The following is a 14,938-nucleotide window of genomic DNA, read 5'->3' on the forward strand; positions in this document are numbered from 1 at the left end:
ATGACACACTGCCTGCAGTAAACACACACACACACTGCCTGCAGTAAACACACACACACACTGCCTGTAGTAAACACACACACACACGCACACAAACACACACACTGCCTGTAGTAAACACACACACACTGCCTGTAGTAAACACACACACACATGCGCACACACACGCACACACACACTGCCTGTAGTAAACACACACACACATGCACACACACACTGCCTGTAGTAAACACACACACACACACACACACTGGCCGTAATAAACACACTTGTGATGATCAGCTAAAGACAGTGTGTGTGTGTGTGTGTGTGTGTGTGTGTGTGTGTGTTGGTTTGTTTTCTGGACTTTGAGCGTCTCTGGGCTCGTGCTGTGTGTGCAGCTTCAGCTCTAGATTAAATCTATCAGTAGATGATATCAGGTGTGTTCTCTAGATGAGCAGAGGAGGAAGGACATGTGGGGACTGAGTGATGGCATCATTCTCAGCTCTGGGTGATCACGCTTTCATCATCATGTGAGTGAAGACGACTGCGTTACAGTAACGGCTGAGCCGGCAGCAGGACTCTGACACTTCCAGTGCTGTGTGTGAACAGTTGTCACTGCACTACAGCCGTCCACCGGTTCACACACTCTTACTGTGGAATAGAGGCAGGTTGAGCTGAGGCAGCGGTGCTGATGAATGAATGAGCCGCTGTTCTGCCATTTCACCCTGCACACCATCACATTACGCCACCAACACTGTGTTGAACAGCTCTGCGGCTGGGTCAGGGGGATCCTACATCACACTCCACACTATAGTTGACTCTGCGAGCTGAATCTGATGACCGGTATACTGCATCATCATCACTATGAGCTCATCTACCTGCTGAACAGCCGCACAGACTGATAAATAAAGCAGGATAAATGGACAGAACCGGGCTAAAGAGAGCTCTGTGACTCTCCAGGGCTGATGGTGTTGTATGGACTGATCTTTGCTGTCTGACCCGGACTGATTGACGGATGTCTGATCGCTCTATTCTGTTATTCTGCTGCTGAGTGAATAATCAATATCCTCTGATCGATCCCGCTGTGTGACCCTGCTCAATAAATAGGCAGGTGTTTGGGTTCCGCCTTCCTCCGTGATTGGCTCGTGTAGTGTTCAACTTTAGACTGATCTGTGCGCGGGTGTCCTCCATCACCATGCTCTGTCCTCTGCTGCTCGGGCTGCTGCTCTCCGCTCTGCTCTTCCTCTACATCCGCTTCCCGTTCCTCCCTCAGGACTGTGCTTTCGCGCTCCGGACGCTGAACCTGGGTCGGCTGCTGGCCCGGTTCGGCTCCAGGTCTCCGTGCTTCTCCACACTCGAACGGTTCGCGGAGGTTGCGAGGAAGCACCCGGACAAACTCTTCATCGTGTTCGGGGACGAGCGCTACACTTACCGGGATGCAGACCGGATCAGCAACCGGCTCGCGAACGCGCTGCGGGACCGCTCGGGTCAGATCGTCGCGCTTTTCCACGGGAACGCGCCCATGTACGTGTTCACGTGGCTCGCGCTCGCAAAACTGGGCTGCACGGTCGCGCTCCTGAACACCAACATCCGGAGCAGATCATTGGTGCACTGCTGCGAGTGTAGTGGCGCCAAAACCCTCATCACGGCTGCAGGTGAAGCGCGCGCGCGCGCGCACACACACACACACACACACACACACACTCTCTGTCTTTCTATATATCATGCGCGCGCACACGCAGACTCGCACTTAATTTTCTTTGTGAGCTGGACTTTGAGTCTGTAATAAAGTTTGATATGATACTCTCACACACTTTCACACACACACACACACACACACACACACACACACACACACACACACACACACACACACACACACACACACACACTTCTGGACTTTGAGTCTGTGAAGTGCTCAGCATAATGGAGTACAGCTCTTGTGTCGGTGACTATACTCAGTGTGTTTTGGTGTATTGAAACAGAACAGATTTATTAAACAGATATATTTATCACAACGATACTTTAGTCACCAAACATATTTAGAAATACAGTTATATTTAAGCCAAATATTGCAACATTTCAACTACATTTTTTCCCATTTTTTCTTCTCTTGATTTTTCCTCTTGTTATAGCCGTGTCTTTAATATTTTCTCCATTATAAATGTGGCTGAGCTCGTGTTTGACTGTTATTTGGTATGATCAGCTCTAGATTTGGCTTCAGTACTGATTAATCTAAGATATCTGCACACAGAATAATGTAGAGCTTCCCATTAACAATATGAATATAAAGAGAGATCTGTGAGCCATGACTATACATATGCTGAGCACTGTACACACACACACACACACACACACACACACACACACACCAGTCTGTCAATCATCCACATGTGTTGTGGTGGTGAGCTGTTTCCCTCATATTAACTGGACTTTCGCTCAGTGTTTGTCTGTAAACAGTAATAATCAGCCCTTATTCTGAAATGCTCAGACAGTTTCAGCAGTGAAGGCTGTTTAATTATTATAGAAATGCAGAATGCCAACATTCATTATTTTCCTTCAGCTTAATCTCTTATTGATCAAAGGTCGCCCCAGCGGAATGAACCATCAACTAGGGCTGCACGGTATTGGATAAATCTGATATTGTCATATTTTTCTTCAGTGATGATTATTGTGATATGAACACAGCGTCAGCAGACGGTTAACAGCTGTATTTGAGGGGTTTTAGTGGAGTCGGGCAGGATTCAGCTGCAGAAACTCAATAATCAACACAAAAAAACAATGCTTTCCTCACTTTGTTCTGTCTCATTTTTGGTGTAAATATCAAAACATTATTGGACAAATTAAATATAGTTTAGTTTAGTGTTCACCGTCAGCAGAAATCAGAGAAATAAGAGTGCTCTGCTTGTGTTAGGGAATGATCTGAGGTCAGAGTAATAATCGAGTTTTCACTTTAAAATGCTGATATTTGGGCAAGAAACAACACAAGCATTCATAGTAAGACGTGTTCTGTGAATAAATTCAATATAAATACAGCGATTAAATACAATTCTGCAGCTCAACTATAATCCAGACTGGACATCGCAGATCATGTGACGTGACTATTGCAGATGCACACACTGCCACATCCATGCTGAAGACATATACTGTGCAGCCCTACTGCCAACTATTCCCAAGTGGTGCTCGCTGCAGAGCCATTTGAGGAGAGCTGAGCTCCAGCGAGGGGGAGCTTAAGCTTGAGCTCCACCTTTTTTGCACTTCTTCTACGAGTGATGTCACTGGGGGTAGGGTTAGGGGTGGGGTTGGTGTACGCATTAAAACAGCTTACAGGAGGAGGAGCGACAGCTCATGCTCCCCCTCGCTGGAGCTCAGCTCTCCTCAAATGGCTCTGCAGCGAGCACCCTCTCACTATTCCAGCAAGTTTTACACAGCGGAATGAACCGCCAACTATTCCAGCATGTTTTACACAGCGGAATGAACCGCCAACTATTCCAGCATGTTTTACACAGCGGAATGAACCGCCAACTATTCCAGCATGTTTTACACAGTAGAATGAACTGCTAACTATTCCAGCATGTTTTACACAGTAGAATGAACTGCTAACTATTCCAGCATGTTTTACACAGTAGAATGAACTGCTAACTATTCCAGCATGTTTTACACAGTAGAATGAACCGCCAACTATTCCAGCATGTTTTACACAGTAGAATGAACTGCTAACTATTCCAGCATGTTTTACACAGTAGAATGAACTGCTAACTATTCCAGCATGTTTTACACAGTAGAATGAACCGCCAACTATTCCAGCATGTTTTACACAGTAGAATGAACCGCCAACTATTCCAGCAAGTTTTACACAGCGGAATGAACCGCCAACTATTCCAGCATGTTTTACACAGTAGAATGAACTGCTAACTATTCCAGCATGTTTTACACAGTAGAATGAACTGCTAACTATTCCAGCATACGTTTTACACAGCAGATGCTCTTCCAGCTGCAGCCCAGCACTGGGAAACACCCATACACACACACACTATGGCCAGACTGTGGGGGAAACCGAAGCACCCGGAGGAAACCCACGCGAACGCAGGGAGAACATGCAAACTCCACACAGAAACACCAACTGACCTAGCTTAGACTCGAACCGGTGACCTTCCTGCTGTGAGGCCACAGTGCTGACCACTGAGCCGTGCTGCATGGAGTGATTTGCAGTGGTGTAATATGAGCTGGCCTGAGCTGCAGTGTTGTGGCCCGTTTGTGTCCGCTAATTAACTGAGGAGAATCGCCGTGTGACAGGAGCGTTCTGTACAGCTGACTGCGGTGACTTGACTCTATGTTGCAGAGCTGGTGCCGGCGGTGCTGGAGGTTCTGCAGTCCCTCCGTCAGCAGCAGGTGTCGGTCCTCATGCTGTCAGGAGAGGCGGAGACACAAGACATCATCAATCTGACCAATCAGGTGAGCCGTGCATCTGAAGAGGCTCCGCCCATCAGCCTGAGGCAGCACATCACCATGAAGAGCCCCGCCCTCTACATCTACACCTCCGGCACCACAGGTGAGCACAGCGATCCTGTGTGTGTGTGTGTGTGTGTGTTTCAGCTCTGCGTGTTCTTCATGTCCGTCTGGTGTCTGCAGGTCTCCCTAAAGCTGCAGTGGTCACCCATGAGAAGGTTTGGATGATGTCGTTCCTGCAGAGGCTGTCCGGCGTTTGCTCCAGCGACATCATCTACATCTGTCTGCCTCTGTACCACAGCGCAGGCTTCCTCGCCGGACTCAGCGGAGCCATCGAGCGCGGTAACACAGTCACACACTGCACTGCATGCATCCAACCTGAGAGTCGTTCACAAGAGACGTACACATGACATTCCTCTATTAACTCCCTCATGTGGTTTTGGTCCAGGGAGAGCTTCATCCATCTGAATCTGATCACTTCTGTGCACCACATTAATCGGCAGTGTGTTATTAACAGTGTGTTCTGCGTCCGCTCAGTGTGTGTGTTCACCACAGGCGATGATAACACACACTAATAAACACTGTTGTTCTGATTGCTGTTCAGGGATCACCGTAGTACTGAAGAGCAAATTTTCAGCGTCGCGGTTCTGGGACGACTGTCGCGAGCACAATGTGACGGTCATCCAGTACATCGGAGAGGTCATGCGCTACCTGTGCAACACACCTGAGGTAAAGTCCCGAGTCGAGTCCACTGATCAGCATTACACAGCTCTCTGGGATACTTGATTCTGATTGGTCAGTCGAGACATTCTAAAGTTCGGTATTTCCACACAACAACTGCGCAAACTAACAGCACAGACTGATCTGGGAACTGGTAATCAGCTCCACATCAGTGAATACAGTCCTCCATATTGCTACGCTTGTTCATCTTTCCTCTGTTCGGCGCCACCTTGTGGCTGAATAATGCTTAGGTTAGTGTATGCTCCACTCAGCTGCTTCCTTTCTGTCAGCTTTGCCTTTAATTACAGATTTGATTATTCATTATTTTTCTTTGTAGTTCTGGCATGTTGTGGTCAGTAGCTGTGTAATAAGCAGAATAAAGGAGATCTCTCTCCTCTACAACAGCTGCTCAGCAATCACCAATCACCATCTGGATGTACATATCCCTCAGTTAACCTCCAGAGAGGGTTCTGCACTGTAAAACTCAACAGTAAATGAGTGTAGTGAACTCAACATTGGCTGAAGTTATCTCTACCTATTTGAACTCAGTCAGTGTTGAAGGTAAAGAGTTCATTAAATACCTCATGACTTCAGCTTAAATGGAGTAAGTTCACAGTACTCATATAGATTAGATTAACTCAAATGGTTTGTTGCAACTGTTCTCCTCAAAGGGTTTGAGTTGCCTTAATTAAAGGTGTCTTGAGAAAGTCAACACACTGTTATACCACATACACCTGTTCTGAGACTAATCTCTATACTCATCTCCTGCTAGACTGCTCATACTCATACTTTCCTGAAAGCTGACCCGGACAATCCAGAAAAGTCCCGTAGACTTAACACTGGACCAAACTTTACTGCCTCATAACTCTGCACCAGACAGTCATACAGACTCAAGATTGAGCTCATTTAACTCAGACTACCAATCTGCCAATCACTGATGACCTTTCAACTTACTAGCCACACCCTAGCAACCACTTACAACACACTAGCAACAGTCCCACAGACTTCCATTGTAAAAAAAACTGACTTTGACTTTACAACATGCTAGCAACATGCTAATTCATGCTATGAACATACTAGCAACATGCTAATTCATACTATGAACATACTAGCAACATGCTAATTCATGCTATGAACATACTAGCAACATGCTAATTCATGCTATGAACATACTAGCAACATGCTAATTCATGCTATGAACATACTAGCAACATGCTAATTCATGCTATGAACATACTAGCAACATGCTAATTCATGCTATGAACATACTAGCAACATGCTAATTCATGCAATGAACATACTAGCAACATGCTAATTCATGCTATGAACATACTAGCAACATGCTAATTCATGCTAAATGCATGCTAATAACATGCTTGTTTATACTAGAAACATGTTAGCACACTAGAACCATGCTAACGGTATGCTAATTTATGCTAGAAACATGGTAATTTATGTCACCAACCGCCTAGCAATGGCTTAGCAACCACATAGAACACCCTAGCAACCACCTAGCAACAACTCAGAACACCATAGCAACCGCCAACCAACCACTTAGGACACCCTAGCAACGCCTTAGCAACAACTCAGAACACCTTAAAAACTGCCTAGCAACACCTTACAACCACTCAAAATGCCCTAGCAACCACCTAGCAACAACTCAGAACACCATAGCAACCGCCTAGCAACCACTCAGAACACCCTAACCACCTAGCAAGAAGCATGACAATCCATATAAGAAATACATATGTACAGTAGCCGTCCATCTGCCAACGGTTTCACACTTCTTTAAAACTATTTCAGTTATTCAAACTGAAACTTCTTCAAACTGTCAGATGAGGCTTTCTCCAGACACTATAGTTTGTCAGGCAACTGTACTGTTCTAGTTGGGTTTTTCACTGCTCAGCAGGTTTGAGTTCTCTTCATTTTCTGGGTTTTTCTGAGCTCAGATTGCTTCGTTTACTCAGATGGAGAAAGTTCACTGAACTCATTAGGATTAGTTTTTAAATTAAATGGTTTGTTGCTGTTGGTTTCCTCAAATGGTTTGAGTTGCCTTCACTTACTGGGATATCCAGTGTGTGGCTCTACTGACTGTCCGGGTCGTTCTGGATCAGGGTTCTGGGTCTCAGAGTTCAGCTGTGTGCGTGCCCTAACTCATGAGCACCGTGAGCTCTGGTTATAGTGTGTGTGTGTGTGTGTGTGTGTGTGTGTGACGTGTTCCTGCTGTGGTTTCAGAGAGAGAATGACCGTCAGCACAGCGTCCGCCTGGCCTTAGGGAACGGCATCCGAGCGGAAACATGGCGGGAGTTCCTGCGGCGCTTCGGGGACGTGCGCGTCTGCGAGTGTTACGGGGCCACAGAGGGAAACATCGGATTCTTCAACTACACCGGAAAAATCGGCTCCATCGGGAGAGTGTCTGCCATCCACAAGGTCCCATAATGCTCTCGTGACTGAACATGGCTCAGCCGAGGTTAATCTGAACACGCATGTTAATCTGAGTGTGTGTGTGTGTGTGTGTGTGTGTGTGTGTGTGCAGATGCTCTTTCCCTATGCTTTCCTCAAGTTTGATCCGGAGAAGGAGGAGCCGGTGCGAGGCTCTGATGGACTGTGTGTTGAAGCGGCTCCAGGTAAAACACCTGAACACTTCTAGTGCACTGTGTTAGCTCGAGCGCTGACATCATTACCTGAGTGTCCCTCACACAGGTGAGTGGGCTTGACAGAAAACACACTCTCCATCTCACTCTGCTCTGCGCACCATCGGCTCCTCTGTCATCAGCTCTGCTGGTGCTCTTCTTCAGTGTTGAGTTGCTGAGCGTGTCTCTGGACAGAAGCGTCTGCTGAATGACTCTGTACATGTGTACAGGTGAGACTGGGCTGCTGGTGGCGAAGATCCACAAATTAGCTCCATTCGAAGGCTACGCTAAAAACTCCACGCAGACTGAGAAGAAGAGGCTGAGGGACGTCTTTCAGAGAGGAGACATGTACTTCAACACCGGAGATCTGATCCTGGCCGACCGCCAGGGATTCCTCTACTTTCAGGATCGCATCGGAGACACGTTTCGGTGAGACGCCGCCGATCACACCGAGCGTCAGAGTGTGTATTAGCTGATCCATTCTGTAAACATCCAACACACATCACTGAGAGACCCAACAGCAGAGTCCAGATTACAGACTCACTGTAGTGAAGCGCTGGACAGAGGCAGCTCTCACCTCACTGAACACTGTGTGTTCTCACCGTCTCATGATCAGTGTCTGTGACTCGCTGTGTGAGCAGCATCATGGCTGAGAACACATGAATAGCAGCTGAAGCTCATCATGAGTCTGCTTCTGCTTGATCAGGTGGAAGGGAGAGAACGTGGCCACCACTGAGGTGTCGGAGATCCTGCTCATGCTGGACTGCATTGAGGCTGCAAATGTGTACGGCGTTACAGTTCCAGGTCAGAGTTCACAGCAAACACAACAACGATCAATACATAAATATAAGCATATTAGTGTCCACACACACACACACACACACACACACACACACACACACTGTTATCCTACATCCACTGATGATTCTCCCGTCTTCTTCTGAGACTAGTCTCTATACTCATCTCCTAGACTGCTCATACTTCAAACACCAGACTAACTCCAGACCTCCAATCTGCTCTGAGTCGGGTTGCTCTATCTTTACCCACTGATCGGACTTACAGTTTTCCTGACAGCTGACCTGGAAAACTCAGAAAAGTCTCAAAGACTCAACATCAGACCAAACTTTGACCTCATAATTTTCCACCAGACAGTCACACAGACTTAAGATTGAGCTCATTTAACTCAGAATATCAATCTGCCAATCACTGATGACCTTTCAACTTGCTAACCACACCCTAGCAACCACTTACCAACACTTAACAACATTTTAGAACACCTTAACATCCGCCTAGCAACACCTTAGCAATTGCTTAGCAATGCCTTAGCAACTACTCAGAAGATCAAAGCAACCACCTAGAACACTCTGGCAATGCCTTAGCAACATCTCAGAACACCATAGTAACTGCCTAGCAACACCTTAGCAACCATTTAAAACACCCTGGCAACCACCTAGCAACATCTTAGCAACCAATTAAAAACACCATAGCAACTGCCTATTAACCACTCAGAACACCCTAGCAACTGCCTAGCAACATCTTAGCAGCCACCTAGCAACGCCTTAGCAACTGCCTAGCAACGCCTTAGCAACCACTCAGAACATCATAGCAACTGCCTAGCAACCACACAGAACACTCTAGCAACACCCTGGCAACCACCTAGCAACCACTCAAAACACCATAGCAACTGCCTAGCAACCACTCAGAACACCCTTGCAACTACCTAGTAACATCTTAGCAGCCACCTAGCAACGCCTTAGCAATTGCCTAGCAATGCCTTAGCAACCACTCAGAACACTCTAGCAACACCTTCGCAACCACTTAAAACACCCTAGCAACAACCTAACAACATTTTAGCAACCACCCAGAACACCATAGCAGCTGCTTAGCAACCACTCAGAATACCCTAGCAACTGCCTAGTAAAATCTTAGCAATTACCTAGCAATGTCTTAGCAACTGCTTAGCAACCACTTAGAACTCCTTTAGCAACAACCTAGCAACACCTTAGTGATCACCTAGAGTATCCTAGCAACACATTAGCAACCACTCAGAACAACCTAACAAAAGCTTAGTGACCAGCTAGAACACCCTAGCAACACCTTAGCAACCACTCAGAACACCCTAGCAACCGCCTAGCAAGAAACATGCCAATCCATGCCTGAATCATGTTGATGTGTGTGTTGTTATGTATCTGCCGACTGTTTGACACTCATTAAACTGCTCGAGTTATTTACACTGTAAATGTACTTCAAGCTTTCAGACTGGACTCTCTCACGCCACCATGAGGTCCGTCTGTGAACTGCACTGCTCTAGTTCTAGTTCCAGATCTTCATCTATCAGCTGATCAGTATTCTCCATGGTGTGATCAATAGTCTCCAGGATCGTGCTGATCTGTGATGCTCTTGTGAGTGAGGGCTGCTCTTCATCCGTGGCGTCTGGAGCTCTGATGTTCTCTGGATTCTGATTGGCCGTCAGTGTTCTCTGGGAAACTCCTCTGTGTGTGTGTGTATGGCTGTAGTTGTGCTGTTCTCGAACACCGACACACATCTACAGCTAGATCTTTATCACGGGGATCCTGCTCTGTGTGAACGGCCTTTAGGGTCAGCGTGATCTGGCTCAGGGGTCAGAGGTCAGGCTCAGGTGTTTCTGCTCTTCTTCTCAGGTCATGAGGGTCGTGTGGGGATGGCGGCGCTGCAGCTGACAGACGGGATGGAGTTTGACGGTTCTGCTGCTTATGAACACATGAAGAACCTCCTGCCGGCGTACGCCAGACCGCGCTTCATCAGGATACAGGTACAGCTCTGACCCACACGTGCCCAGCGGCTGACCATGACCAGTGTTGGGGGCCGCATTACAGGTGACGCGAGGCGCTGGACACTCTCATACATCTGTACATACGCCATGTAGAGCTCTGCATCACCATCCATTCTCCTTCAGCTCAGCCCCTTTATTCATCAGGGACCGCCACAGCGCCATGAACCACCAACTATTCTAGCATATGATTTACACAGTGGATGCTCTTCCAGCTGAAGACCAGTACTGGGAAACACCCATACACACTCATTCACACACACACACACACACACACACACACACACACACACACACACACACACACACACACACACACACACACACTCATACACTACGGCCAGTGTAGTTGATCAGTTCCCCTATAGCGCATGTGTTTGGACTGTGGGGGAAACCGGAGCACCCGGAGGAAACCCACGCCAACACGGGGAGAACATGCAAACTCCACACAGAAACACCAACTGACCCAGCCGAGGCTTGAACCAGAGACCTTCTTAGAGGGATGGTTCTAGCGCGGTCATCATTTCTCCAGGACATGATATGGGGATACGGGGGAGACTCCCAGAGCTTCCAGGACACTTGGGATGTCCATTTCCTTATTTAAAAAAATCTACAACAGCAAACTTCTGGAAAGTGTGTGTGTGTGTGTGTGTGTGTGTGTGTTTGCCGTCTCTCAGGTGTGTGTTGTTGTTCTACAGGAGGAGCTCCGCTTGACGGGAACCTTCAAACAGGTGAAGGTGCAGCTGGTGCAGGAGGGCTTCGACCCGAACTCCACCCGAGACCGGCTCTTCATCATGGAGGAGAACCAGCAGACGTTTGTGCCGCTGACGGAGGAGATCTTCAGCGCCATCACTGCAGGACGCACCAGACTCTAACATACACACACACACACACACACACACACGAGCCCGCGGTGTGCGCTTTACATCATCATCATTATTCAACAGGCGGAAGCGTGAGAGAGCCTGAAGCTGCCGTCAGCTCCTCTAACAGGCGGACTGTTGTGTAGAGATGAGTGAGACGCACACCAACACAGAATTATTCACAGACAATGTTTAATCAAACTCATAAAGCAGCATTTAAATTTGGGGAACAGTGTATAGCGTGAGGGATTGATCTGAATGCTTTAATAAATGTGTGGCTGTGCTGGAAAACCCAAAACTCCTGATCCTCATATTAGAGGAGCGAGGCGTCTCGCACTGATGAGGAAGAGCAGCGGAGGAGATCTCTCTCTCTGATCAACCCTGAACTGATGGACGAGTGGATGATTACTGCTGGATATGAATAATAAATCTCCTCGTTTGTGAGAATAAGTTGTCTATTTGGATCTACGAGTGTTTTTACAGACAGACTGCAGACGTGTGCAGATTCCTCCTCTCCGCCGTTTAACAGCAGCATATCCGCTCACTGTTCTCTGTTGATTTCACAAATAAACATCTAAACATCTAATTTTTGTACCACAGTGTAAATGTTTTATTTTAAATCTTTTCTATGATTTAATTATGAGTTTCTGACTTCCAGTAAGGGTTTTTAATCATGATAATGGTGTAGATGTAGGCGATGGTCTAGATCAGGGGTGTCCACACTCAGTCCTGGAGGGCCGGTGACCTGGAGAGTTTAGCTCCAACCCTAATCAAACACACCTGAACCAGCTGATCAAGCTCTGACTAGATATACTAGAAACTTCCAGGCAGGTGTGTTGAAGGAAGCTGGAGCTAAACTCAGCAGGACAGCAGCCCTCCAGGACTGAGTTTGGGCACCCCTGCTGTGCTGCTGATGGATCTTGTTTGCACATGGAGTAAAAATAAAGTTAATTGCGACTCTTTTTCCACATGATTATAAGAAATGAGCCTGAACTGAAGGACGCAGTAGAACTATGAACACTAACTATTAATATTAATTAGTGGTGGGCAGGTGAAGCAGCTGTGTGTGTGTGTGTGTATGTGTGTGTGTGTGTGTGTGTGTTATTTAGTAGGCAGCGGTGTGCCCTCGGGCAGTGGTGGGCAGGTGAAGCAGCTGTGTGTGTGTGTGTGTGTGTGTGTGTGTGTGTGTGTGTGTGTGTGTGTGTGTGTGTGTGTGTGTGTGTTATTTAGTAGGCAGCGGTGTGCCCTCGGGCAGTGGTGGGCAGGTGAAGCAGCTGTGTGTGTGTGTGTGTGTGTGTGTGTGTGTGTGTGTGTTATTTAGTAGGCAGTGGTGTGCCCTCGGGCAGTGGTGGGCAGGTGAAGCAGCTGTGTGTGTGTGTGTGTGTGTGTGTGTGTTATTTAGTAGGCAGCGGTGTGCCCTCGGGCAGTGGTGGGCAGGTGAAGCAGCTGGCACGGCTGGTGATCAGGCCTCTCCTGAAGGGGTGGTGGAGCTGCTGCATGCCGCACTGCGCCCAGACCTGCGCCAGGCTCGGCACGCTGTTGAACTTCAGCAGGCGTCTATGCTGCGGGCGCTCGGGCTGCTCCGGGATCAGCTGCAGAGGCGCGTCCCGGTGTGTCTGTGTGCGCCCGGGGGCTGGCGGGAGCTCTGCACTGCAGCTGTACGAGCGGACGGCCCGTCTCTGCCCCTGGCGCACCAGTCGCTGGTCCAGCATGGGCTCCGTGTGGATGGTCAGCGACTCCGGTTCCGATTCAGGGTCAGAGGTCACGCTGGGCTGCCGGGTCACGACTCCGGACTGCAGCACCTCGCGGGCTGCCTGCTGGATGAGGCTCCAGTCCCGCCGGATGTCCTGCTCGGTGGTCAGCTGCGACGTCACACTGAAGCGCAGGATCAGCTGGTTGCCCACCGCCGCCGGGATCAGGAACATGCGGCCGCTGCGGGTCAGCTTCCTCAGTAGCTCCTGCGTCGCTGCATTCCCGGCCTGCACACAGAGGAAACACACACATCAACAGGAGGATCACTGACCGTGTGTGTGTGTGTGTGTGTGTGTGTGTGTTCTCAGCATTTGCAGCAGACTGAACATCACTTCATCATGATCAGCTCAACACAGAATCTGTGCTTTGCCCTTTTCCTACTCAGAGTTTTTGTTTTGTTTCTACTCTAAATATATTAAAGTTCTCAAATCACATAGACAAGCAAGAGACACAGTCTTCCATCCATCCCTGTTCTTCTGCTTATCTGGGGATTGGTTGCAGGGGCAGCCGTCTCAGGAGAACCCCAGACTCTCCTCTGCCAGACACTTCCTCTAGCTCCTCCAGAGGATTCTGAGGTGTTCCCAGGCAATGAGAGAGAGATAGTCCCTCCAGTGTGTATCCTGGGTCTCCCCAGGAAAAAGCCTGGAACACCTCCCTCAGTAGACATCCGAATCAGATGCCCAAAGCCCTCAGCTGCTGCTCCAGATGTGGAGGATTCCTCCCAGGTGACAGAGCTCCTCACCCTATCTGTAAGGGTGCGCCCTGCCACCCTGTGAAGGAACCTGATTTCAGCCGCTTGTATTCGAGATCCTGCCCTTCTGGGCATGACCCAAAGCTCATAACCATAGGTGAGAGTAGGAATCTAGACTGACTGGTACATCGAGTGCTTTACCTTTCGGCTCAGCTCCTTCACCACAGCAGTCTGGTGCATTGACCACATCACCGCCTGTCAATCTCATGCTCCATCCTTCTCTAGCTCATGGACAAGACCCCAAGATACTTGAACTCAAGCCTGAGGACTTTCCTCAAGCCTGGTGATGGCAAGCCACCTTTCTCCAGCGGAGCACCATGGCTCTCAGATTTGGAGGAGCTGATTCTCATCCCTGTCACGACACTCAGCAGTAAACCATTCCAGTGCATGCTGACGCTCCATGTCCGATGAAGCCAACAGAACATCATCTGCAAATAACAGAGATGAAATCCTGTGGTCCCCTAACTAGAAATGGGAACCACCACCCCAGTTGCCCATTCTAGAGGTGCCGCACAACATCCAGAGACTGGAGGACAGTGTGCATCTCCTCCACCGCTGCTTTGCCACTGCGGAGCTTCAGACTCCCTCAGTGCCTCAGCTTGCGTGATGGGTGAGTCCAGTCCTGCATCCCCATCTCTGTTTCCCCAATGGAAGGCCAGCCAGTGACTGAGGAGATTCTGACATTATTCCTTCCACCGCCCAACAGCATCTCCAGTGGAGGTCAGCAGCTCTCCTCTTCTGCTGTAAACAGTGTCGGTGTAGATCTGCTTCCCCTCCTGAAGCCAGACAGTCTGGAGTTGCCTCTCCAGGTATCACTGTCATTTCCCATGTGTGTGTTGAAGTGCCCCAGTGGAATGATGGAGTCCCCAGTCAGAGCACCTTCCAGCACCCTCTCAAGGACTCCAGGAAGCAGGCTACTCTGTACTGGTGCTCAAGCACAAACTCTAGTGAGAGACTCTAAAGCAACCCAGGGAGGTGA

The 14,938-nt window shown here is 48.6% G+C and overlaps 2 protein-coding genes and 1 long non-coding RNA gene across 6 annotated transcripts in view; 1 reads left to right on the top strand and 2 right to left on the bottom strand.

The window, feature by feature from the left end:
• The first annotated feature begins 1,164 nt into the window (after window positions 1–1,164).
• On the top strand, window positions 1,165–12,042 carry slc27a2a (solute carrier family 27 member 2a). Of its 3 annotated transcripts, none has more exons than XM_087291905.1 (10): window positions 1,165–3,158; window positions 3,751–4,534; window positions 4,615–4,773; window positions 5,036–5,160; window positions 7,387–7,581; window positions 7,688–7,778; window positions 8,015–8,213; window positions 8,491–8,588; window positions 10,445–10,575; window positions 11,292–12,042. In XM_087291905.1, exons 2-10 carry the CDS (start codon window positions 4,387–4,389, stop codon window positions 11,466–11,468), a joined length of 1,323 nt encoding a protein of 440 aa, XP_087148031.1. In that variant the 5' UTR covers window positions 1,165–3,158; window positions 3,751–4,386; the 3' UTR covers window positions 11,469–12,042.
• LOC147832696 (uncharacterized) lies at window positions 4,898–6,861 on the bottom strand. Its single transcript, XR_015514521.1, has 3 exons — window positions 6,715–6,861; window positions 6,421–6,651; window positions 4,898–6,248 (listed from the first exon to the last, which is right to left on the bottom strand). It is a non-coding gene; the product is annotated as an uncharacterized LOC147832696 (long non-coding RNA).
• The window catches only part of hdc (histidine decarboxylase), a 7,945-nt gene continuing 4,641 nt past the window's right edge, over window positions 11,635–14,938 (bottom strand). For both annotated transcript variants that reach the window (NM_001102593.2, NM_001442079.1), the window contains exon 12: window positions 11,635–13,435. In NM_001102593.2, coding sequence (NP_001096063.2) covers window positions 12,851–13,435 — 585 coding nt within the window. In that variant the 3' untranslated portion in view covers window positions 11,635–12,850. The remainder of the gene's footprint in view (window positions 13,436–14,938) is intronic.

This window comes from Danio rerio, chromosome 18 (assembly GCF_052040795.2).
Source record: "Danio rerio strain M-AB ecotype USA chromosome 18, GRCz13ab, whole genome shotgun sequence".
NCBI lineage: Eukaryota > Metazoa > Chordata > Actinopteri > Cypriniformes > Danionidae > Danio > Danio rerio.